The 25,732-nt window shown below is 46.0% G+C and overlaps 1 protein-coding gene across 4 annotated transcripts in view; it reads right to left on the bottom strand.

Annotated features, from left to right (window-relative positions):
• The window catches only part of ANKRD44 (ankyrin repeat domain 44), a 427,478-nt gene extending 407,472 nt beyond the window's left edge, over window positions 1-20,006 (bottom strand). For 2 of the 4 annotated variants that reach the window (XM_029606058.1, XM_029606059.1), the window contains exon 1: window positions 19,669-20,004. In XM_029606058.1, the coding sequence (XP_029461918.1) occupies window positions 19,669-19,695 (27 nt within the window). In that variant the 5' untranslated portion in view covers window positions 19,696-20,004. Of the gene's footprint in view, window positions 1-19,668 lie in introns of all 4 variants that reach the window. The other 2 variants (XM_029606056.1, XM_029606057.1) reach the window with 2 other exon arrangements.
• Between the last annotated feature and the right edge of the window lie 5,726 nt (window positions 20,007-25,732).

Here is a 25,732-nt window from a genome sequence, read left to right as displayed (position 1 = left end):
AAGCATATTTGCACCCCTATCCTGATCCCTGTTTGTTCTCTCCCACCATCCCCTCCACTCTGATTCCCTGACCTCTTTCTCTCTCTCTCCCAACCTAGATGATAGGAGAGCTGCTCAGCCTGGCTTTTCATCCACTGCTGGCTCACACTTTCATTCGGTCATGTTTCTGCCCCTTCCCCCGCCTCCCGAGGAGCTGCCCCATCTTCCCAACCCCTAGTTATGGCCCTATGCTGAGTAAGGTCACAAGAAACAAAAGAGGAGTTTCTTTAAATGGGCCTTCTATTGAAATATAATATTTAGGCCTTCCACGAGATCCAATAGTGCAAATTGTGATTAAAGGAAAAACAAACACACTATTAAAAAAAAAAAATCACTAAAATCTCATCAATTTATATTTTACAAAAACAAACTTGAAATTGCTCCTAAATTCTGTATTGCCACACATTAATTTGCAGCTGCAGATTGTGGTTTGACACTGCAGTTTGGGCCTTGATATTTATTTATAACATGCAATTCCATACATAATCAGTGTGGCATACAATTTACATTCACAATAATAAAAAAAAACCAACATACCTAAAAATAATTTTAGGTAGTTTTATATTATCTTGTTTATTAACTAATAAAACTTTAATTAAAAAGAACAGCCTTCAGTTTCTTACCAAACACAAAATAATATGACTGTGCATGGAGTTCATAGGGAACAGAATTCCCCAATGCCCAAAGTTTTGCCTTCCTTTCAGCAAGCTTAGGAAGAAAGGCTTTTTAACATCAATTCCAGATGTTTGACCTTTCTACATGTAAAGTTTCCATGTTTGAAGACACTGCTCATTTATTGCAAGGCAGAACAGGGGCTGTCCTTTCAGAGCACTAAACTCATGGGCTTCTTGGCCAACATAATCACCCAGCTTTTAATTTCAAACAGGAGAGATATAAAGGGTAATAGATAAGTCAGGAGAAGTAACAGGGAAGTCATCTTGCCAAAGGATATGGCCAACTTCAACAAACAAAGCAAGGCACGAGCAGTGAAGAAACATCAGTACCATTTTAGGATACTATTATGCCGTCCACCCATTCATTACATATAAAAATGTAAGCAGATTAACAATCCAAATTTATGAGAAGGAAAATACAATACATTCATCTAGGAAAGTCTTAACTACTTCATTAGGTAAATAATTGCAACATGCTTTTTAATATGGGTTGTGTGATTTTAAAACAATACTGTGCAAAATAATAAAGGAATATAGGGTTTTTCTCTTGTACATATTCGCTATTTATTACTTTGTACATAAGCAAATATGAGTCTTGGGAGAGGAGGAAGTGATGTCATCAACGGCAATGGCCACTTGATCTTGGGCTCCCGCTCCGGCTCAGCTGAATCCTTCCCCATCCAGACCCCGAATCGCTAAACGTGCAAATCTTTTTGGCTGATGTCCCTGCCATGGAAAAAGACTGACCTGCAGAAATTTTTGTTTACTGGCGCAGCAGCGCAGATGGCAGCCAGTGGGGCAGAACGGGAACACACAGGCCGTGCGGACACGGAGATGGGTGCAGCCGGAGGAGATGGTGCGGGAGGCGCAGCGCCAAGCAGGGCAGAATTCCTGGGCTGGTTTGGGGAGTTCTGGGGTGCCATGTCAGGACTATAAGAAGACATCAGGGACCTGAGGTCAGAGATTGCTGGTGAGATAACAGCCTTGGGGGGCAGAGTGGAGGAGCTGGAGACCTGCTTGGAGGACCAGGCCTCAGAGCTTTCTTCCTGCAAGCTAGCACAGGACAAATTGCGATCAACCCATGTGGAGCTGCAAAATAGACTGGAGGACCTAGAAAACAGGTCCCGGAGGGCAAACCTATATTTCAGAGGCATACCTGAATCGCCTGATTACTTAGACTGTAACAAAGTGGTGACTAGCATCTGCGTCCAGCTCCTAGGGCATATACCTGAGAGCTCCGAACCTGTACCAGTGGTGAAAATAGAGAGGGCCCATAGGGCATTAGGAGCCCCACGTGCCAACCGCCCGAGAGACATAGTAGCATGTTTTCACAGCTACGTGCAAAAAGGGGATTGCCACGAAGGCTCGAAAAGCTGGGCCAGTCCACTGGCAGGGACATCACGTAGAGGTATACCAGGATTTGGCTCCCACTACCATCCGAAAGAGGAGAGACCTCAGGGACGCGGTGTCCACGCTTCGCACCTGCAATGTTAAATATCGCTGGTTATTCCCATTTGGACTAAGTTTTACGGTGGCCGGAGTCACTTCCAGGATTTCTACACAAGAGGAAGCGGGAGACAAGCAGCGGGCATGAACATCACCACCACCAGAACAAGCACACCCCCAGGAAGCAAGAAACCCGTCCGGTCACACGGCGAAACGCCAAGGTGGCAACGTGTTGAAAAAGGAGGCTACAGCGCCACTCCAGCGGATCCATGCATCTGAATGACTGTCCGGGATGACTTGTTGCTAGGGACTGCGATCGTGGACATCACTACACGTCGAGTTTGCACACGAGAACACTATGAGGACAACATATTGGTGGCGTATACTAGTATTCATATTTGGGGTCTACATTTTCTACTTTTATAATTTTTCTGTACTTGGAGGGTTGAGCCAGGGATGACAATGTACACACTCCTCTGCTTGGAGGCCCACTAGGTCTGGAGGTGGGCCTCATATTGTTTAGTGTGGGGGTGGGGGAAATGGGAAAGCTAATGACACTGCCAACATAAGTCATATTGGCTGTGTAAGCGTCTGCCTCAATTAAAAAGAAAATACTGCGGGGTGGGAATACTTATAGCACGCACATTAGTGGTTGATGTTAAGGACCGAAGAAGTAATCCTGAGGGGAGATATATAGCGCTTAAAATTATGGTTGGAACAACCTTAGTTACTCTTCTGAACGTATATGGCCCCAATTCTGAACAGGGGGCATTTCTCCAAAATATATCCACCTTGATGATGTGCATCTTAGTACCACACAACTCTTACTCTCATCTTTTTATCCTTGTGTACATCCTTACTGGCAGGGTTTTTTGTAAATAAATAGGGGGGGGGGGGGGAAGAGGAGTGGGGGAGAGGGGCAACACATAAGGAAAAATCTTTGTCTTGTCATGGGCTGCTGACTAAATAACAAATGGCAATTGACAATTTCTTTTTTGTCAACATGTTGTTTCATTATATTTAATATTAACAGTAAACATCCTTATGGTTGTAATACAATGTACGTTATTTTCACATGGAGATCACTGTTATTTATCGGTTACATAAGCTGTACACAACATATATCTGATGGACATGTACTCTGTTATTATTGTTTGTTTATTGAGTCACGAAGTGTTATTAATAAACTTTAAATTACAAAAAAAAAAAGTGTTGGACAGCACCGACTGGGAAGCCTGTAAAGCAATTGCTTGTGTGAAATGTGCGATATCAGGAAACCAAACGAGATAACAGGCACGATCACTGGCTTTCAAAAGTAGACTTTACATGCTCACAACTGCAGAAGCATAGATGAAAGTAAGGTATTGCCAAGGATACTTAACTCCCGATGATTGGAAATGTCTTAGGGACTCGCTATAAAGCCAAGTCAACACACAGGAGGGCAGACCTGGATTTAAGGATAGGCAAGACAGGCAACTGCCTAGGGTGCCAAATTTTGGAAGGTGCCAAACACTATGGCTGAAGAGGAACCCATTTCAAAGGGCTATCGTGGCACTTCATCCTTCCCAGCTCTCTACGCCTACCTATGGGCAACAAACTCTTAAATCCAGCCCTGCAGGAGAGTAAGAGTGATTAGAAAGCAACTCTGAAACCAAGTCACAGAGCAGAAAAGCTTTCTGGTATAACTGAATTAGGACCCACCAATAAAGCCAAGTATTCAAGACCCCAGAAATGTATCCTTGCTTATTAAAGTGTTGCTAAAGGTAATGTGCTCAACTTATATTGCAGCACCGTACCAGACTATTAATGTCTCGACAGAATAGAAAGTGCACTCTAGCTCATTAGTGAAATTGATTTCGAGCTCTTCTCTCACAAGTTCCAGTACGTATTCATGCTCTTCTTTTCACATCAGTTTGGCTACAGTACTCCTTTGTTCAATATCAAAACTATAAAAAAAACAACCCAACCTCCAGGGGATGAACAGATGTGCCACAAAGAGCACAACTTATCCTGCTGGTCTTAGCGTGCAACTTTCAGCCTCCTCCACTGAGTGGGGAATAGGTGTGCACTGCAACTTTTAGGAGAGGCAGAGTGATGATGGAAAAAAAAGTAATATTGCCAAGCAGATGACACTGAGTTACCCAGCACAATGATCGCAAACAGTCTACTCAGTTTTGGTTTGTTTTAAACATTACTTCCTCTAAATGCACACCCACCCACACATGTATATTTGGAACAGTGCATTCAGATAAAATGTCAAGATAAAACCTCTTGTCTTCACTGCTTATTAACAGTGTGGGAGGAAAGAGTGGTAGGGAAGAAAATGGTCCAATTTTTTTTATTCAAATATAAAATAATGAGGACAGGAAAATGGGGGTAGTTAGATTGCACCAGAGTTCAGATCACTGGTGGGTTTTCTTCTTCATTTTCTCTATTTATGGTGCACTTTTAGTGGAAGTGTATATTATTTATTTTTATATTTTCTTACTTTGTTCCCAGTGAACTGCAAGAGTAAGTCTTGAGTGTATCTATTGGCGAACTCAATGATCAGAATAGCGTTAGGCCAATGGATACCACCATCAGCATGGTGCAACAATACGACTACAAGAAACAGATGGTCCCATCAACTATAACACTCAATTTCCCGGGAGGGGGGGGGGGGGGGTGCCTCCAGTTTGGGAGCCTCTCCTCCCGTAAAGCCAGAGGCTGCTCTTGCCGCTGCAGCTGTAGAGTCCTCCAGCCAGAAGGCCGAAGCTGAAGGGGATTTATTTACCACCAGCTGGGAACAAACGATTGGTAGTATTCCAGCCGACGGCCTCCAGCTCGATAAAGGCAAGGTTTGTTTCAGAGCAGCTACCATGCCTACCAAAAGAAGTTGCAGCTATTGGTTCTCTCTCAGATCTACAAGTTACAGAACTATTGAAAATCCCTACCATCTCTATTAAGATTGGACTGGCAAGAGCAGATAAGCTTTTGAACCCATAAGCCACGTTCAGGACTCCGTCTGGGTGAGGGGAAGGCCAATGAGAATCCAGAGTGGGCCCGATTACATTGATATCTGTGAAAGTTATAACACAGAATGTAGTACCTGGTCTGCAATGGATTGTAGAAATGTGTCCTTCACGTTCTTTAAATTTCACTTTTGTATTTCCCCTACTTCTTGTGACTCATTCTCACTCTATATTGAGGACTTGCAGCCAGTTGTGAATTGTTTCTTAGTTTTCTTATGGGATTGTTTTAGTTCAGTTGGCCTATATTTATGGAAATTTATTTTTTCTATGTCTTGTTAATAGTTACAAAAATAAAATGTTAGAAAAAAATCTTTCCATATAGAATTTGCTGCATTTCTGCACTTCAAAACACACATTTACGAGGCCTTTTATTTATTTATTTATTTATAGTTTTTTATATACCGCCGCTCATCAAAGATATCACGTCGGTGTACAATGAACAGGAACTTACGCCGGAGCGTTATACATTTAACAGGATTAAATAAGCATTATACATTTAACAAAAGTAAGAATATATATATTTGAACATAAAACAAGTAGAATCTTTTCGGGAATCTTTTCGGGACACCTTCCTAATTAATTAAAATTGTTAAGAGAAACCAAATCAAACACAAAACTGAATTAAAATGTATTCCTTATAGGGTGGGTAAAGATGGCGATTTTCTACACGTGTAAACTGCATCCAAAACTTATCCACATTTCTCTCTCATGGATGTTGTTGTTATAGAAAATTACAGGCTAAAAAAAGGTAATAAAGAGCGAATCAATACGGATTACATATTAAAACAGTCCGACTGTGGAAATGATTATATCCATTCAGCATTAAATACCTTATAGAATTCACCCATCACATCCCGACAGTGGTCATTCAAACTTGGCTCGAGAGTATATATTTAGTCGGCCTTGTTCCTAAGGAGTCTCTTTCACCCCCTGAGTTCAGTGAAGTGGAATTCTCAGCTTCAAAGGTCAAGTGGGGTCTACAGCAAGGAGGAGGAAGTAAACTGGGCAGTCTTGATGGTCTTACAGTCCTCAGCTGCTGTCATATTCTCCCATCCCCCATACATGCATGCAATTGTAAGAAATAAAGTCTAGGAGAGTTGAAGAAAAAAGTCTGATTTCTTGCCCCTGACAGCTGCTTAACCAAAGTTACATTGAAATCATCACCAAAAGGAAGAAATCTACCTTTATCATGTAGTGACAGCTATTTCAACAATAACAGTAAAAGATTGCTTAATTGTATTTTAAGTACTTTGATTTGGAAAGAATGGATTCTATGTTGCATTTTGTATATTCAGTTATTATGTAAGCTGCCTTGAATATGCACTAGCAAGAGTGGAATAATAAATGTCAAAAATAAATAATTTGGGGTCCCTGACTTAGCAAGCACTGGCCAAACCCCTTATTAATGGGGAATCAGAGATCTCCATCAAGCAATATGATCCTGCAAGAACTTGGCCTCATTGATAGGTAACAGTGTTTATAAAATATATACACACACACACACACACACAAACCCAGATGTTTTTCATTTTTACTGGGCCATTTGCTTTTATCGGGTTTCATTAGTTTGAATTATGAAGCTGAGGATCTATCTACCTGTACTCAGATTAGAGGAAAGAAAGTAGACCAAGTTGCATCAACTTTTTTTGCTGACTTGAAAGAATGGAAAAGTGTCAAGAATGGTAAGGGGCTGACAAAGCAGACATTTTTACGGAGCGGAGGCACTGGAGAGAAGATACAGCTGGAGGAAAGGTGGTACAGAAATCAGAGGTGCTGTGTCTAGCTATTTGCTCCTTTATTCCCATTCTTTACTGGTGGATTGTGAATGTAACAGTTGTCATCTTGTGTAACACGCCGCCCCTTCATCTGCTCATGTGTATGGTTATATCATCACCGAGGCTATCCTTATCCCTTAAAGCATTTATTTATTTTGGGATGGGTGCCAGTGCTTCTAGTGGGGGCAGACACTCATCCATCGCAATCGACACCAATTTCAGACAGCAGAAGCCCTTGTTCTGGTCTCTGTGGCTAGTCAGGTGCTCTCCGCCTGGAAGTTAATTACTCCACATTCAGGAAAAGGATTCAGACCTGGCTGTCGTGCCAGGTATGCGGCTAACCCACTGATTATTTTATTAAGAGTTTAGTACTGTGTTTATTTTATGATTCGGCTTGGTAGTATTTTATCTGTAATCACTCCCAAGATATTTACATTTGATTTATCAAAAAAAAAAAAAAAAGGTTAAAAGTTGAACATCTCCCCCAACCAAAAACCCTTAAAAAAATTTCATGAAGCATCTCTTAAGCCCACATGCAAAACAAACAGGATGGAGAAAAAAACACAGAGCAATGGTGCTCTTCAACAGGAAGCCTTGAAAACTGCAAACACTACAAAACGCTGTGTTTACACAGAATGAGGAAATCAAAAAGGTCTTCTTGAAATTTCAACTACCACATCTGGTACACTATACCCACGTGGAAAAGCCCACTCTACTCAGCACAAACAGCCAATAATTCTTGTGAGGCAAAATGGGAGAGCAGCTGAACCTGGCTTTTTGTGTTTGGGATTCTCTCTCTCTCCTTTTCGCTTCCTTTTTTTTTTTGGTTAAGTGGCAGCTGTTTTCAGAATGTTCCGGGGAGCGGAGTTACGGGACCCGAGGCAGCACGGCCATACCAGAGGGCGGTCGTCTCAGATAAATCTCATCGATTTCTCCGGATGGGTGAGATCAGGGAATCAGATCAGGGGCCTGCGCGGAGGGTGGTGTACTGGGATTTCATAAAGGTTTTCGATACTGTCCCACACAGGAGGCTAATAAATAAACTGAGCAGCCTGAGGAAGACAGCCCCAAGGAGGTGGGTTGGATTAGGGGAAGTCCAGTGCTTCCCAACCTTTTGAAATCCAAGGCACATCCATATTAACAGAGTGGATACAATTGAGGGAGTAGACAGAATGAAGAGAGATCTAGAAATCAGGGCTGATGCAAGGGTTTTAGGCATCCCAGGCAATGCTTACAGCCTTGCTCCCTCCCACCTCGACCCCACCCTCGCCATACACAATTAATAATAACAGATCTTACATAAAAAAGGACAGTCAAAGTCTTCTGAGGTAAAACTGTCACTTGCAATAACATATATACTATATTTCCATGCACTGGTTCTAACCAGAAAACCCTGCAAAAAATAAAACAAAAAACACACCCATATGGGATTAGGCTTATTGTAAAGCATGTTTGGTATGGGCTTGGCTCTCAGAAAGCCATGAGTAAACCAAATTACAATTACAGTATAGAAAACCTCCCATAACAAAACACCACTAACTGCCAGCAGTCAAACACAATGCAAATATTACACCAATACTCGTCTTCTTAAGGAAACAGAACAGGGCCAGTTGCACTAGCAGAATGCCTCACACCTCCGTCACACACATACCTGAGGAGGTTTGAGTTCTGCACACCCCGAGATTAATGGGGGAATGGTGGCTTGCAGACTCTCTCGCTCTCTGGAACTACTTTCTTCTTCATTTTCCCTATCAGATAATAAAATAGTTTCCAACCTTTGGTGTCTCTGGCTTGATTTTCTGGCTCAGCATCTTTCTCACTCTCTTTCCTTATCTCTATTCCTTTCTTTTTTTTCTGTCTCTGGTGTCCTCCCTTCCTTCTTTTCGGTTTCAGTTTCATCCCCACCTTTGTTCTCTCTCTTTCCTTCAGCAGTGGATACTTTAATATTTTCTCTTCCTATTTGTTCTATTTGCTCTCCTTTCACCTGTGTTCTCTTCTCCATTCTTCGTCACCTTTCTTACGCATTATCACCTACCCCCACCCCCATCTAGGGTCCTCTTCTTCTCCATCTCCTGCCATCCCTGGTCCTTATTCTCACCCCTTGTCCCACCTTTTCTCTCCCTTCCCCTAATTCAACTCTCTCTCCTTATCGCCTTCTACCTCTCCATCCTCCTCTCTCTCTCTCTTCCCATTCTTAAACCTCCCCACTCTCGCCCTCCCCTCTAGCTCTCCTCTCTCACTTCCCTCACATTTTTGTCCCTCTCATCCTATCCTTAGTCTCCCCTCTGGGGCACTACCTCACATTCTTGCGCCCTACTCTCCCCTCTGACACATGCTCAATCACACACAAACACACACTCTCACTCACTCACTCTTCTCCTCCTCTGAAAGCACAAGCGGCAGCAGCAGCCTCTTCATTCAGGCCCCACAGCAGGCAGACCATGGGGGGAGGGGCTCTCTCTCCTCTCTTCAGCCAATACTGCTCCGCCTCCTGCTCCTTCCAGCTGATGCCGCAGCCTACTCCTGTTCCTTCCAGCTGTGGCGATGGCATTGCCTCCTTCTCGCCCACATGGGCCCAGACAACACCACTTCTTCTTCCGGGCTGGTAGAGGCAGAAAGATGGACACACCATTGTCGCGCTGCCCCCCAAACTGTGGTGTTTTAGGCAATCGCCCTGAGCTTCCACCAGCCCTGCTAACGGGCTGATACAGTAAAAATAGCGGGAGAGTGGGCAAACGCCCGCTCTCCCGGCGCGCGCACAAGACACTCTCCTGTGCACGCGATACAGTAAATTAATTTATTTAAATTAGGGTCGGCGGTAAAAAGAGGCGCTAGGGACACGCTAGTGTCCCTAGAGCCTCTTTTCGGACCGGAGCAGTGGCTGTCAGCAAGTTTGACAGCCGACGCTCAATTTTGCCGGCATCGGTTCTTGAGCCCGCTGACAGCCATGGGTTCGGAAACCAGACACCGGCAAAATTGAGCATCTGGTTTTCAAGCCGCGGGCCTATTTCAAATTTTTTTTTTTTTTTCCTTTTTTTTTTTTTCTTAACTTTCATAAGAACATAAGAAATTGCCATGCTGGGTCAGACCAAAGGTCCATCAAGCCCAGCATCCTGTTTCCAACAGAGGCCAAACCAGGCCACAAGAACCTGGCAATTATCCAAACACTAAGAAGATCCCATGCTACTGATACAATTAATAGCAGTGGCTATTCCCTAAGTAAACTTGATTAATAACTTTCAGGACCTCCGACTTAATATCGCCATGATATTAAGTCGGAGGGTGCACAGAAAAGCAGTTTTTACTGCTTTTCTGTGCACTTTCCCGGTGCCCGGAGAAATTAATGCCTACCTTTGGGTAGGCGCTAATTTCTGAAAGTAAAATGTGCGGCTTGGCTGCACATTTTGCTTTCTGAATCGCGTGGGAATACCTAATAGGGCCATCAACATGCATTTGCATGTTGCGTGCGCTATTAGGTTCGGGGGGGTTGGACGCGCGTACAGCTAGCGCGTCAAAAACACGCGTCCAATCGCAGGTTAACAGTGCGCTCCACCGGAGCACACTGTACTGTATCAGCCTGTAAGAAAGCTCGAGTAGTGGTTGAATGTTTGGTAGTAAAGTTTTAATGAAAAAAAAAACAAACAAACAAAACACTGTAGAGTTTTTCATTTGGGGTGCAGAAATTCGAAGGAACAGTACATGATGGAGGGCGGAGGAGATATTGAAGAGCACCAAGCAAGAAAGAGACCTCAGGGTGATCATTTCAGAAAATTTCAAAGCAGCAAAGCAGTGCAACCAGGCAGCAGCCAGAGCCAGAAGGGGGTTGGGATCTAGAGCAAGAGGTTTAACCAAAAGAAAAAGAGAAGCAATAATGCAGAGCCTTTGGTGAGCCCTCACCTGGATTATTTTGCCCAGTTCTGGAGGACATACCTCTAAAAAGATAAAGACAGCATGGAGGCAGGCCAGAGAAGAACCTCCAAAATAGTTCAGGGTCTACATCACAAGTTTTCTGAAATCAAATTTATGAACCCGGACCAAGAGGAGTCAGTCCTTCATGACGGGTTGAGGCATAGATTGGGGGTGTTGGGCCTCCATTGGAGGGGTCAAGCTCATTGAAAGGGAAAAAATGTATCCTCTGTGCTAACCGGCCCTTTTACTTTGAGATGGTTAACTTGAGGGCTTTTACCACCACAGCACACATGCTAAGATATTCAGCATCTGTTCTGACACAGGGGTTAAATTTTAGGCCCTAGTGAGCATATGTGAAATAGTCCACAGAATACCGCATACCGTGCTATTGCCTGCACATCCACTAAAGCCGAATTTGCCTATGACATTACCTAATGTGAATGCAGACATGTGCTAATTTTAGCAGGTACCCACTAAGGTGTTAAAGGGCTGGTCTGGCATGCACACTAAGCCATGGGCGCATTGCACGCTATCTTTTGTACATGCTAAATAGCATTAACGGTATAAGTCCCTAAATCTTACATCTATAAGAGCCCTCCTGAACCAAATGCAAACAGCAGCACAATTCTCCAGGTGCAACCGCTGCTGACCCACTTTACAAGCAACTAAAACACAAAACATAGGACTCAACATGGAGCAATTTCATATAATGTGCAGAGAAAACTCATACAGTCCGTTTGTAATTTTCAAAACAGAACAAATTCTTTTTTATTTATGTTGTGGCAGCTCCACTGAAACTGTACTCATAAATAAAAAATAATTTGTTCTGTTTTGAAAATTACAAACGGACTATATGAGTTTTCTCTGCACTCTCTGGCGTGAGTTTACTATATTTCTAGTGCAGGCTGTGCTCCTGAACTTCTTCGGGCAATTTCATGTAAGCAATGTACACAGCAAGACCATGGATGCCTAGGTACGAAGAAATCTCACATCATATTCAAGCACATGTATGTCAAAAGGCAACATTTATTTTCTCATTCAATAACACTGTAGAGATTTGGACCTAAATTAAACACCTACCAATCCCAATAAGGCTGACCACTCCCCATGGGCATAAGAAAACCATAGAAAGGCTTAGGACAGCAGAGTTACCAATAGAATAGTTTCTGGAGGGAGACTTTGGGTCAGGCTGGGCTTGTGCTTTGTTAAGCAGAGGCCTCAATGCAAATGAGAAAATAACTACAAATACCAGCATGCAATGGGAAAGTCTCCCTCCAGAAGCACAAACACTGGCCAGTTCTGGCACTGACAGGCTGATGCAATAAAGTGCACCCAGCCTAGTGCTCAGATTTACACGCGGTTGGATGCGCTAGACTAGCAACCGATCCAACAAAGAGATTAGCGCATCCAAAACACGCGCCCAGACAAACATGTAGCCGATAGCACTCATCACATGTAAATTCCATGTAGACGAGACTACTAGCTATTACCCCGAGGCAGAAAATTGTAAGCACCCAATGCACACTTTTTAACACGGCAAATTTAACTCCAGGACCCGAGCTGGCATTAAGTCAATCTGTGAGTCAAGGGCTCAGGAGAGATTTACAAAATACTGTCCTTTGTGGTTCCTCCTACTTAATATAGATGAGATACATAAATCTATCGCTTGCGGTGTTTAAGGATAATGGCATAATGCAATGGCTTGATGAAAAAAAAAAAATTCTGGATGCACAATATACAAGTACAATAGACACGCTCCAGGCCAATTTCACCCCTTGTGTGTGTGTGTATATATTGTGCATGTATTCTGGATGAAATCAATCTGAAGCAGGAGCATTTGAGCACTAGGGACGCACAATTCTTCCCTAGCGTGTCCTTTCTAACACAGCAGCTCATTTAAATATTGCATCGGGCGCCCAGAAGACATGGTGTGCGCTTGATAGGAAAACGGGCATCCGTTTCAACACATCTTGTTGCATCGGCCCCTGAGACAGCATGGAAAGCAAGTCTCACTCAAAAGAACTGTGAAACAGGAACCATCCTCCAAGCCGCGCTGAAAGAGCCCTCAGCAAACCCGCCAACGGTGCAAAGCAGTTTCATCTTTGGCCTCTGAAAAGTAATTCATCCATCTCTTTCCAAAATCCGTAAACAAACATGAGCAAAACAAAAAAAAAGAATTAGACCTGCAACATTTCCAACACAAGAAACAGGCAACTAACTTCAGATTACTCACAAGTCCCTTATTTTCAAAACACTGTTTTGAAAGAAAAAGCAATGTGCAAAGCAGGAGCAAAGGGAAAACAGTACAAAAGCTAATGGCCAAAAATGAAGAAGTCATACAAAAGGTCAGAATAGAGGCAGAACGCACCATCCAAACTCCTTTTCTATTAAGATGTTGTTGAGCCCTTTCAGCTGATGCGATATAGGCCATTCATAGAGCGAGCACTGCAAGCAGAGGCTCGCCCGCACTCCACAATCCGGACGAACACAGAACTTAATCTTGAACTAAGTCAGCCGTGCTGCTCGCACTTCCCCTACGAGGCACATCACGTGCAGCAGCTGAAAGGAAGCGAGGGTCGGGCAAGACACTCCTTTTAAGATCTGCTATTAGCAAGCGGGTCCACAACCTACCCACATAGGACGATTTCCACCTTCAGACCCTGCCCGATGAGCTGACCCTGACCTTGTGCGAAGCGCCCCCCCCCCCACCCTTCCCCGCGCTCTCTTCCCACACACGCGGCTGCATTTTTCTTCTTTGCAAAATAAAACATAAAAGGTAGGCGCCACCTGCGACCTCGTGCAGGTAAAGCCAATTACGATCCATTTCAATGTTTAATATGTTTAATGCAGCACTATGCTCACAAATCCCAAGTTAATAATGTGAAAGCTGTCGAACATGCCCGCTGCTAATCCTGTTAAATAAAGCATCTCTCTGAACGATAGGGGTGTCACCTTCCCTTTCCACCCCCTGGACTCTTTTGTAGGTTATGGTTCCTTTTATTGAACAAGCGATAAAGATGTTGCATTTGAGGCCACAAAAAGGTCCCTTCTTTGGATGATCTGGAAAGCTCGTGTGCTACACAATTTTGCTGGCCCACAAAAACCTACAAAGATTCCAGTGCTGTTACAGGACTAAAATGGCTACCAGAACTCTCCTATTTATCAGGAAAGACAAAAAGCAATTAGGCAAACAGCAGAAGCACAGCCTGGTGCATGGAGGGCTTCTTAACGATGTAAAATGGCTCCTTTCTTAAAATTTGGAACCTCAAAGTTCTCCTGCAGCTTTCTTTCACCCGCCTCAAAAAATAGAGGCCCAGACTGTGGCGAGACAGACTACAGGGCTCAGAACACTCAGCCACGTACCGTGGATCGCAATATAAACGATGTGAAATAAAGAAAGATGTGACCAAACATTTGACGAATATTTTAAATAAGGATTTGAAAGAGCCTTCTAGTTTTCAAGGGCCATTCAATCAACCTGGGAACTCAATGGCTGCAAGCGAAGGAGACTGCAAATCCAAAAGCTGAAGGGTCTGACCCTGTCCTAGGTGTCTTCCCTCAGAGGGCTCGAGTACGTTGTCTCCTCAGGAGGAAGTCAAATTATTTTAAAGTGTGGGGTCAGGGCCGTTTTATCCAGAGGGCAAATGGGGCACTTGCCCAGGGCCCAAAGCCTGAGAAGGGGCCCTGCTTGATTCCCAGTAAAAAAAAAAAAAAATAAAAAAAGAAGAGAAGGTAAAATAAGATGGCTAAGTAACGAGCCATTATCTTCTCTAGGTCTTAACAAGGATCAGCTGAGTCCACTGCACAAAAGTTGTATATGGTGAGGAGTGGGAAGGGGTCCATCCAATGAGGTTTGCCCAGGGCCTCCGAGGCTGCAAACGGCCCTGCATGGGATTTAAGAGGTTGGGAAAGCAATCTCAGTGTGTTATATAGTACATCTTCCCTTCAAAATGTAAACAAACGCAAACCACACAGACACTTAGCCCCCTGTACTTGATTAACTGATCCAGGGGTTGCCAAGGTACTTTATACTGATTCCCAACCGGCATAGTAAGATCTACAGCCCCAGGCCTGGCTGGGCCCTCCCCAGTGCCAGGGCTTATTTTTTTTCCAACTGGGGACCCCGGGGTTTGAACCTGCAACCTTCTGGCTCCCAACCAGGCACAAAACCTCCATCCCGAGGCTCTCAACCACACAGGGTGGAGAGGTGCTGCCTTCATATGTTGGAATCGGAGCAGGCTGGGAAACCTTGGGCCGCACCATCTGTCACCAGGGCTTGTGCAAAGGAGAGACCGAAGTTGCACATCACAGCATGTTGGCTTTTTCCTGTACAGGCCCCTCCCTCGGGCTTTCCTGAGCAGAGTTTTAGAGGCCGCCTGAGGCCACGCTCACACTTTCTACATATATGCAAACCCTGTACCACCATCTACCCACACATACAACACACATCTAAGTGACTATGGATCCTCAGGCCTGTAGAAATATTAAAAGCACATAGAGTACTGCTACATTGGGAAGCAAAGCTCATTCACACTGATTGGTTATAGCATTAGCTAACACTACTTCACACAATCATGCATTTTTTGTTAATGGCAAGAACCAATGGTCCCGTCCCCCCAACAGGAGAAAAAAAAGCATTGGCCTCTTAAATGTGGCTTTTGCACAGAGGATTTTAGCTAGCATTTGAAAATAGGAAATGGTAGTTACATTTTTCAAGAGTGCTGTATGACAAAGGAATAGGAAACAGCTCATTCAAACTAGCTTTCCTATTTTTGTATAAGTGTAATCAAATTTTAAACATGTCTGAATTGCCCTCTTAGGAACCAGTGGTGCTCCGGCTCAGATTTATAGTAGCTGGGGGCAGAAAATATATTTATGACTGACAGCAACCAAAGACAAATATAAGATGCCTCTCTATTTGGATTATTCCATTGGCACAATAGAGGCTAATAAGGTAGCATCTATGATGGTTTCTCCCACTTCTCCAAATATCTTTTGTTAAACCATAATAAATAGCTTTTTTTTTTAATGAATATTTCATAAATGTCTCTATACAAGTGCTATTCAGCAAAGCCCAAATATTTTGCACCATTTGATCTCCAGAGGCCAAAAAGATTTGGGGTGAAATCAAGTCCACAGAGAACAAACCATCTGCAACATTCAATTTTAGAAAGTCCCTAGTGAGGGGAAAAAAAACAGAAGCATAGCCAATGCTCAGGGAAGAAAAGGCTGCAGTTCAAGAAATCTTTATAATATACTGAAAAGAAACAACCAGGCAGGCAAAGAGCTTTTGGACAGCAGTATTGAAGCTAAAATATCCAGAATAAAAGTCAATATTTCAGTTCCAAATGGAATCCTTAAGAGGGTTCCTATGTGGGAGCGAAATGCTGGCATTCACTCTGCAGAAATGTTGTGAGATCCTGGTTGTGCCTCTTCAGTGCATTTGTGCTGACATCTGTCTGTTGCATTACCATCGCTTGGCTGTCATGCACAGTATAGTAATGGCTGCTCTAGAGATATGCATGTGAACACGTAAACAAGACCCAGTTTAAACCTCAGAACTCAGCAATCTGATCATCCCATCCCCAGGAGGCAGAAAAGAGGCATGCTACCTGGGTTTCTGTCTTGAAAGAGCAGCAAGTTAAAGAATATGAGTTCACCCCTTCTTACATCCCAGCATGCATCTGCGTAAAAGAAATCCTGTCCAGCATGAGAGAATCTGCAGCCCAACTAATACAAAAAAAAAAAACCATACCTGGAGCACTGAGATCTAACTATAGGACTTTGTCTTTGAAGGTCTTCTACTATAGGAGATAAAGTCACTATATCGGCACCCCTGAAACCTCCTGCCCTGGGTCCCCAGTACCCCAGGACTTCAGTACTGACAGACTGTTGTCCCTTGACCTAGGTTTCAGTTCAGATAATGTTCCTTAAATGGAAAGTGCTCATACGTTTATTCAAACCACAGAAAGCTGGATCACACTGCCTCGGATTAATCAGTCACTGTACTAACACAATGGAGTAAATTAACAGACTTATGTGGTAGATCTGCTAACAGTTCCTGTATTTGAGAGCTTAGAAAGCAGATCTGGTGCTTAGCTTATGTGAACAGGAATTGGGTTTTGTTCTTTTCACACTGGCTCACTTAACAGGGTCTCGCATCTGATTCTCTCCCCAATTCCACTGGGCACTGGTGCCTTCCCTCACTCCACCCCTAGTGCTTCGGTCTCAATCCATGCACCGGTGCCCCTCCTGTCCCCAGTCATTAATATCCAGGCCTAGCAGTGCTCCCACCTCACCCTGCCTCACCCCACATATCCCTGCCCACCTCAGAGCTCCCACCTCACCTCATGTATTAATGCCCACCCTTTCCCCCTTCACTTCTTAGAAACTAAGGATCTTCTGTGCTTAATCCAGGCTTTCTTGAATTCTCTTGCTGTTTTTGTTTTCCATCACCTCTGCTTAGGAGGCCATTCTAGCATCCATAACCCTTTCTGTGAAGAAATATTATTTTCTGATATTGCTCCTGAATCTACCCCAGGAGGTATGGGGAGGGAAAGAATGGGAACCATGAGGTACAGGGGGAGAAGGAACAGGCCTGGATTTGTCAACAGGCACACTAGGCCTGTGCCTAGGGCAGCAGAAATCTGGGGGGGGGGGAGGGTTCAGCAGGCTGGCTGAAGATTTGTTGCTTTTCAGCTGTGCCGAATCTCACTCAACAGAGAACAACCCTCTGTTTCCTGATCCAGTCCCTCCTGTCCAGGCAGCCCGCAGGGAACAGGAGAACCTGCAGCAGACAAAGAAAAGGGGGGCTTTCCTCCTTGCTTACTGCAATTCAAATCCTCCCTCCCTTGTCCCCATCCAAGATGCCTAATCTTCCCCATCCCTAGTTCTCTTTCCTTCTCATACTCCTGCCCCCCCCCCCCCCATCCCATCCCTGAGGTCTCCTCCATGTATTGAAACTTCAGATCATGTTTCTTCACCCAATAAAAATAAAATAAATTATACTAATAGTTATAGTGCAGAACAATTTTATTTTTATAATGTAATATAAAAGATGGAAATGATTGCCAATTTGCTTCAGAAGTTTTAAAATTTATGCCACAGGATCCACTCTTAAGCTGCCACAGGAAACTAGGGGACTGTGCCTTAGACCTTCTGCTCCTTGTTCAACCTCGAGGAGGGAGTGGAGGGGGGGTGCCAACACCAACAGTGCCTAGGGGCGCCAAAATCCTAACTCCATCACTGAAAAGGAGAGCCAGGAGGACCTATGATAGAGGAGAGAGGGAGGAATAGAATATATATATATAAATAAAAGTTCCAGGGTGGGGAGGGTCCAGGATATGATGCCAACCCCTACCCAGACCACACAATATCGCCCTCCTACCCCACCCACCCACACATACTTTTAGAAATGTTCCAGAACCGTTGGGTCATGGGATTTGTGCTGACTCAATGGGAAATGTACCTTTTACACCATGCCCTACAGGTCTCATTTCAGTCCTGGCAAGGCCTAACCCTGCTTAGTTTCTGTGATCTCTCAGGAAAACAGCCAAAAGTAGCACAACTAAAGGCACTAGGGCCCAGCCAGTGTCAGGCACCCTGAAGCTCTGCCTCAATGACATCACTCAGCTTCACCAAAGGGGTCCCTTGTGATGCTGGAGCCCAGGGCAACTGCCTTGTCTGCCAGCCTTGAAACCAGCCCTGGCTACAGAGAGAAATTAATTGTAAATACACTCTCCAGTGAAACATTTTCACAATAAATAATGAATGGTTTTCAGCTAATTGATCTATGAGGTCGCAAAACCTCACATACATCATCTCAGGATAATTTTAGGTTGATCCATAAAAAAGGTAAACACAACATACAAAGAATTCCAATGATTAAGTATCACTATATGATAGTGTCTATCAATGATTCATGTAATTAGATGTATAATTATTACTCTTGTTATTATAATTTGCCAAGTCAAACCCCAAAATGGTACCTAGATACAGAACAATCTCATCCAATTCTGCATGCTGTCAAACTTTAATCATTAACATAGTATGGCACAAAGAAGGTAGGTTCTCTGATTATGAAAGCAGAGGACTGAAGTAAATAAAATCTCTTCGACGTAGGTTTTCATAGGGTGCAAATATCATCACTTAAAAAAAAGGAACTGATCGCAGCACATACACAAAAAGAAAAAAAAAATCGTACTCTCCAAACAGACAAAGCTTGAAACCCACGCATGGATTAAAGTGCAGCAAGGGGACTGAGGGAATACAACTAACGAAGTTAATTAAACGATCTGTCCATAATAATTCACTCTCAGCTCTCGCCAAGCACTGGCAGCATCTAAACTACAGCCGGGGGAGGGGAGAGGGAGCTGGATTGTTAACAAGACGTTCAAAGCCGTACGTCAAAAGCCACAAACATCCCCCTCCGTGGCCGCCGGGAGCACGGTCCCGAAAGGGAAACGCTTCCTCCCCTCCTGTGTGCTGGAATGTAGTCGTCTTGCTCTCGTGAAATAAACAAAAAGAAAAGCCATGATTGATGCACAACTTGAATTCTGCGGGTGCTCGGAGATCCCTAGCCTCCCTCCCCCCCACCTCCGCTCACCATCACAAAGCCCGCGGAGGGCAACGCATTGTTGCACAGGAGAGAGGCAGCGGGCTGCCGGGGTAAAGTTAACGCGCCCCTCCCCCACCCCGAGTTCTGGCACTGCCGCCCTCCTCTCTGCGCCTGTAAAACAGCAGCAGCACCGCCGCCTCCCCCCCCCGGCCCCCGATGCGGCTGCCTCGGATATTTCCTGCCTGCGTTGTTTTTACCTGCTCTGTGAGCTTCAGCACAGCCATTCTTCAGTGGGGAGGCGGGAGAGGGAGTCGGGCGCGGGTGAGATGGCGGAAGGGACACCGACCAAATCCGTTTAGGAGACAGAAGGTGAGCAAGTCCGGCAGCTCGGGAGCTGAGCGCTGCCGGAGCCTCCCCCGGGCCGCAGCGGCTGCTGCTGCTGCTGCTGCTCCAGCTCCTCAGACAGGAAGTAGTGAGAGAGCCTGCCTGCTACTGACATCACAGCACACACAAGAGAGAGAGGGAGCCAGGCGCTGGGTCCTCCTCGCATACACACAGCCGGGCACTGGGTCCGCCTCTCACACACACATAGAGCCAGGCGCTTGCTGGGTCCCCTCCACACACAGGGAGGGATGTCGTCAGCTGCCCTTTATTCATAAACACACAGAGCCAGGCGCTGGGTCCCCCCTGACACACAGCAGAGATAGGCAGTCTGCCCCCCCCCCCCTTTATATATAAATGCACAGAGCCAAACACTGGGGGGCCGATGCAATAAAGTTGCGTAGAAAGCGGGCACTGAACAGTCAGCGCCTGCTCTCTGAATGAGTGCAAGGCGCCCCAAAGGGGGGCGCCCTGCAATATTAAAATTAGGGGGTCGCGTTAGCAAGGATGCACTAGGGTCGCTTGCAAACCCAAATGGTTTTCATTACTGCCGTACGCCGGTCACGAAAACCGACGCCGATAAACCCAGCATTGGTTTTTAGCGGTCACGAAAACCAACCCGGGTTTATCGGCGTCAGTTTTCGTGGCTGTCCGCCGGTAATTTTTATTTATTTATTTATTTAACACTTTTAATATACCGACCTTCGTGGAACACATCAGGCCGGTTTACCAAAAACTTAGACAGGCAGAAAATACAATGAACACGGAGGGGGAAGAGGGGGAGCAGACGAGAGCAGGGAGTAGCGGGGGGTAGGGGCGAGAGCAGCTGGAAAGGATAGGGCAGCAGAGCGAAATGAAATAGGAACTCTAATTGAAGGAAGAAGTAACAATGGCAAAATATCGCAAGATAGTTTACATTTACAATTTAATGAAAACAGACGCCATTAAACTCAGTGTCGGTTTTAGTGATGGGTCCGACTATCAAATTTTTTTTCTTTTCTTTTTCTTCTTTTTTTGATGCACATATCGATTATCGTCTGCTCCTGGCAGGCGTTAATAGATGACAGTTAAATGTGCGTCCAAGATGCACATTTTTCTTTTTGCATCGGGAGTGAATGCCTAATAGTCTCATTCACTTCATTTGCATGGGAAGAGCGCTATTACATTCACTCCGCGTTGGACATGCGTTGAATATGCGCTAATCCCCTTATTGCATTAGGGGATTGATTAGCGCCCTATTCTACCCACGTCCAACTGCACATTAAGAGTGCACTCGGCTCAGCACACCATATTGCATCAGCCCCTGGGTCTGCCACACACACAGGTAGGTGCTGGGTCCCCCTCATATACACACACACACACAGAGCCAGGCGCTGAATCCCCTTCACACACACACAGCCATGTGCTGAATCCCCTTCACACACACCCCCAGCCAGGCGCTGAATCCCCTTCACACACACACACACACACACACAGAGCCCGGTGCTGAATCCCCTTCACACACACACACACATACACACACAGCCCGGTGCTGAATCCCCTTCACACACACACACACACAGCCCGGTGCTGAATCCCCTTCTCACACACACACACAGCCCGGTGCTGAATCCCCTTCACACACACACACACACACAGCCCGGTGCTGAATCCCCTTCACACACACACACACACACACAGAGCCAGGCGCTGAATCCCCTTCACACACACACACAGAGCCAGGCGCTGAATCCCCTTCATACAACCACACACACACACACACAGCCAGGTGCTGAATCCCCTTCACACACACACACACACACACATACATATACATACATACATACATACATACACAGAGCCAAGCACTGAATCCCCTTCACACACACACACACATAGCCAGGCGCTGAGTCCCCTTCACACACACACACACAAAGCTAGGTGCTGAGTCCCCTTCACACACACACACACACACGCAGAGTCAGGCACCGATACCCCTTCACACACACAGAGCGAGGCGCTGAGTCCCCTTCACAAACAGACAGAGAGGGAGGCAACCAGCTCCCTCTTACACTCAACTCAGCCAGGTGCTGGGTCCCCCTGACACACGCACAGAATCAGGCAATGGGGCCACCTCATACACACATAGCGGAAGCAGGCATTCAGCTCCCCCTTATACATAAATACACAGAGCCGCACACTGGAGGCTCCTCACACACACAGAGCCAAGCATTGTGTCCTTCTCTCACATACACACACATATTCAGTCAGGCAGAGGGACCCCATCACACAAACACACATTCAGAGCCAGACGCTGGGTCCCCTCACACACACATGCAGAACCAAGCACTGGATCCACCCTCACACATACACACAGAGAATCAGATGCTGGGTCCCCTTCACACAGACAGAGAGGGAGGCTGCCTGCTCCCTCTTACACACACACTCAGAGAGCCAGATACTGGGTCCCCCTCACACACACACGGGAGGCAGGCAGTCAACTTCCCCTTATACATAAACACACAGAGCCAAGCACTGGGTCTGCCTAACACACACACACAGAGCCAGGCACTGGGTCACCCTCTCATACATACACACACCCCCAAGCACTGAGTCACTCTCACACACAGGTGCTGGATCCTCTTCACACACACAACCAGGTGCTGGGTCCCCCTCACACACACACATAGAACCAGGCGCTGGAACCCCCTCACACACACACACAGAAAGGTACTATGTCTCTCTTACACTCATAAAAAGCCAGGCACTGGGTCCCCCTCATACACACATAGGAGACAGAGTGTAATGGTAAATGGAACCTATTCTAAAGAGAGAACAGTGTTAGGTGGAGTACCTCAAGGATCGGTTTTGGAGCCAGTTCTGTTCAATATCTTCTTTTCTGTACACCCTCCGACTTAATATCATAGCGATATTAAATCGGAGGCCCCAAAATTTAAGAAAAAAAAAAAATCGGCCCGCGGGTCGGAAGACGGACACTCAATCATGCTGGCGTCCGTTTTCCGAACCCGTGGCTGTCAGCGGGCTCGAGAACCAATGCCGGCAAAATTGAGCATCAGCTGTCAAACCCGCTGACAGCTGCCACTCCTGTCAAAAAGCGTCCCTAGCACCTCTTTTTACCGCGGGCCCTCATTTAAATACTGGATTGCACGCCCAGAAGAGTGGCCTGGGCGTGCGTTGGGAGAGCGGGGCTCGCCTTGGAATGCCGGCTCTCCCACCGATTTTACTGTATCGGCCTGTATGTGAGATAGCCAACCTATTTGCACACAAACACTTCAACGGTGAGGCAGCCAGCTGCTTTACACATAACACTGACAGGCCTATGCAATATTATCACATAAAAAATGTGTGCCAAACTGTGCACACGTTTTTTGAACGCGCGCACATCCACCTCTTCTGGGAGCTCAATGCGATAGGCAAATGAGTTGCTGCTGCACTAAAAGGGACGCGTAATTGTATTTTGTGTGTCCCTAATGCTCTGCATCGAACGCCCAGGAGATGTGGCTGTGTTGGCCAGAACTCACTCCCCATCCCCAGCAGGGCTGTTCCCACTTGGTCCTCTTCACTGACACTTGTCAGTGAAGAGGACCAATCCCCTTTCAGGATAGCATTCTGAAAGGAGATTGGTCTTTTCACTGACATGTGACAGTGACTGGTCCAATTAGTAGTAAGTGCCAGCAGGAGTTCCTGGCCGGTGGGGGGGATTTGGAGTCTGGCAAGGGCTGTTTTACCACAGGGACCTCAGATGTGCCATTTCAGGTACAGGACACTCAGCTCCAACCTGGACCGCTTGGCCAATTGGGTCAGATCTTGTGGATGCTGCTTTCTGGGGTTCCCGCTGTGAGAAACCACAGAAAGCAGGATAATTTTTTTTTTTGAGCCTTTGAGCGCAGCACGATTCTGCTTTCTGTGGTACCTCCTACTTAGTGTCAAGGCGATACCACAACGATACTAATAGGAGGAATCACAGAAATCAGACTTTTTTGTTTTAATTGGTGAGGTCTTGATAGCGGCATGCTTTAACGCCAGCTCCCAGGCAGGCATTCAATTTGTGACGTTAAAATGGGTGCCTTGGCTGCATGGCAATTTTTGGCATGGCAGGGTAATAACTAATATCCTCATCTAATAACTAATATCCTCATCTACATGAAATTTGCATGTGACGAGCGCTATTAGCTATGCGCTCGATTGGACACGCTAATCCCCATATTGCATCGGAGATTATTTTAGCGTATCCAAAAGTGCATCCAGTGTTACCCAGTGCACTAACCTTAGCGCACTATATTTCATTGGCCTGATAATGATTCAGACAGCAATGCAACCAACTCCCTTACACACATTTATACAGGCCGATACAGTAAGGACGCGGTAGAAAAAGTGTGGCAGTGCTGGGTGCCCGCTTGTTTGCCGCACGCACAGTCCAGATCACATACTGCTCGATACAGTATTTAAATGGCATGCAAATGCAAGCCGCGTCCAAAGCGCGTCCAAGAAGCGTCCATGAAGCGCAATCCATTTTACTGTATAGGCGCTATACAGTGCCTATACAGTATCCTGGGTGCGCTGGAACCTGTCATTTCAAATGTCATTTCAAATGACGTTTGAAATGACAGGTACCAGGAAGTGGATGGCTCTCCTACAGACCCCGCTGCCTTGAGCGCCTGGCGCCAGCAAGCCCCAGCAGCCAGCGATCGGAGGCAGGGAGCGCAACAAAGCACCCTCCTTCGGACGGGCAAGAGAGATGAAATTTCACAATCCCAAACCAAACCAACCCAATCCAAGCCCCAGCAGAGAGAGATGAAATTTAACAGTCCCAAACCAAACCAACCCAACCCAATCCAAGCCCCAGCAGAGAGAGATGAAATTTAACAGTCCCAAACCAAACCAACCCAATCCAAGCCCCAGCAGACAGAGATGAAATTTCACAGTCCCAAACCAAACCAACCCAATCCAAGCCCCAGCAGAGAGAGACGAAATTTCACAGTCCCAGGCAAACTTTCCCCCAGCACCCGCTCACCTGCCCTGGCCGCGGCCACGCAAGCCCCCAGCAGCAGCAGTAGAAGGGCATCGAGAGAGAGCGGCTTCAGCAGCCCGGGGCGGATCGGGTGCTCCCCATGCGAGGTGGCTTCCAGCAGCCCAGCCGGTGAAGGTGAATACGTACACACCTGTACGTCCCATATGGGCGCTCAAGGGCAGCGTAGGGGCATGCGCACACGCCGTGACCTGAGCGCCCGGCTGGACGTCGGAGGTCACGGCGTGCGCGTATTCACCTTCACCGGCGGGGCTGCTGGAAGCCGCCTCGCATGGGGAGCACCCGATCCGCTGAAGCCGCTCTCTCTCACCGCCCTTCTACTGCTGCTGCTGGGGGCTTGCGTGGCCGCAGCAGATGAGCAGGGGCTGGGGAAAAGTTTGCCCGGGACTGTGAAATTTCGTCTCTCTCTGCCAGGGCTTGGATTGGATTGGGTTGGTTTGGTTTGGGACTGTGAAATTTCGTCTCTCTCTGCTGGGGCTTGGATTGGATTGGGTTGGTTTGGTTTGGAACTGTGAAATTTCGTCTCTCTCTGCCGGGGCTTGGATTGGATTGGGTTGGTTTGGTTTGGAACTGTGAAATTTCGTCTCTCTCTGCTGGGGCTTGCCTGACGCTTGGGTTGGTTTGGTTTGGGACTGTGAAATTTCATCTCTCTCTGCCGGGGCTTGGATTGGATTGGGTTGGTTTGGTTTGGAACTGTGAAATTTCGTCTCTCTCTGCTGGGGCTTGCCTGACGCTTGGGTTGGTTTGGTTTGGGACTGTGAAATTTCATCTCTCTCTGCCGGGGCTTGGATTGGATTGGGTTGGTTTGGTTTGGAACTGTGAAATTTCGTCTCTCTCTGCTGGGGCTTGCCTGACGCTTGGGTTGGTTTGGTTTGGGACTCTGAAATTTCATCTCTCTCTGCCGGGGCTTG

Source organism: Rhinatrema bivittatum, chromosome 6 (assembly GCF_901001135.1).
Source record: "Rhinatrema bivittatum chromosome 6, aRhiBiv1.1, whole genome shotgun sequence".
In the NCBI taxonomy this organism is placed as follows: Eukaryota; Metazoa; Chordata; class Amphibia; order Gymnophiona; family Rhinatrematidae; genus Rhinatrema; species Rhinatrema bivittatum.
Note: the sequence above shows the minus strand (reverse complement) of the source record. Positions and strands in the feature narration are given on the sequence as shown.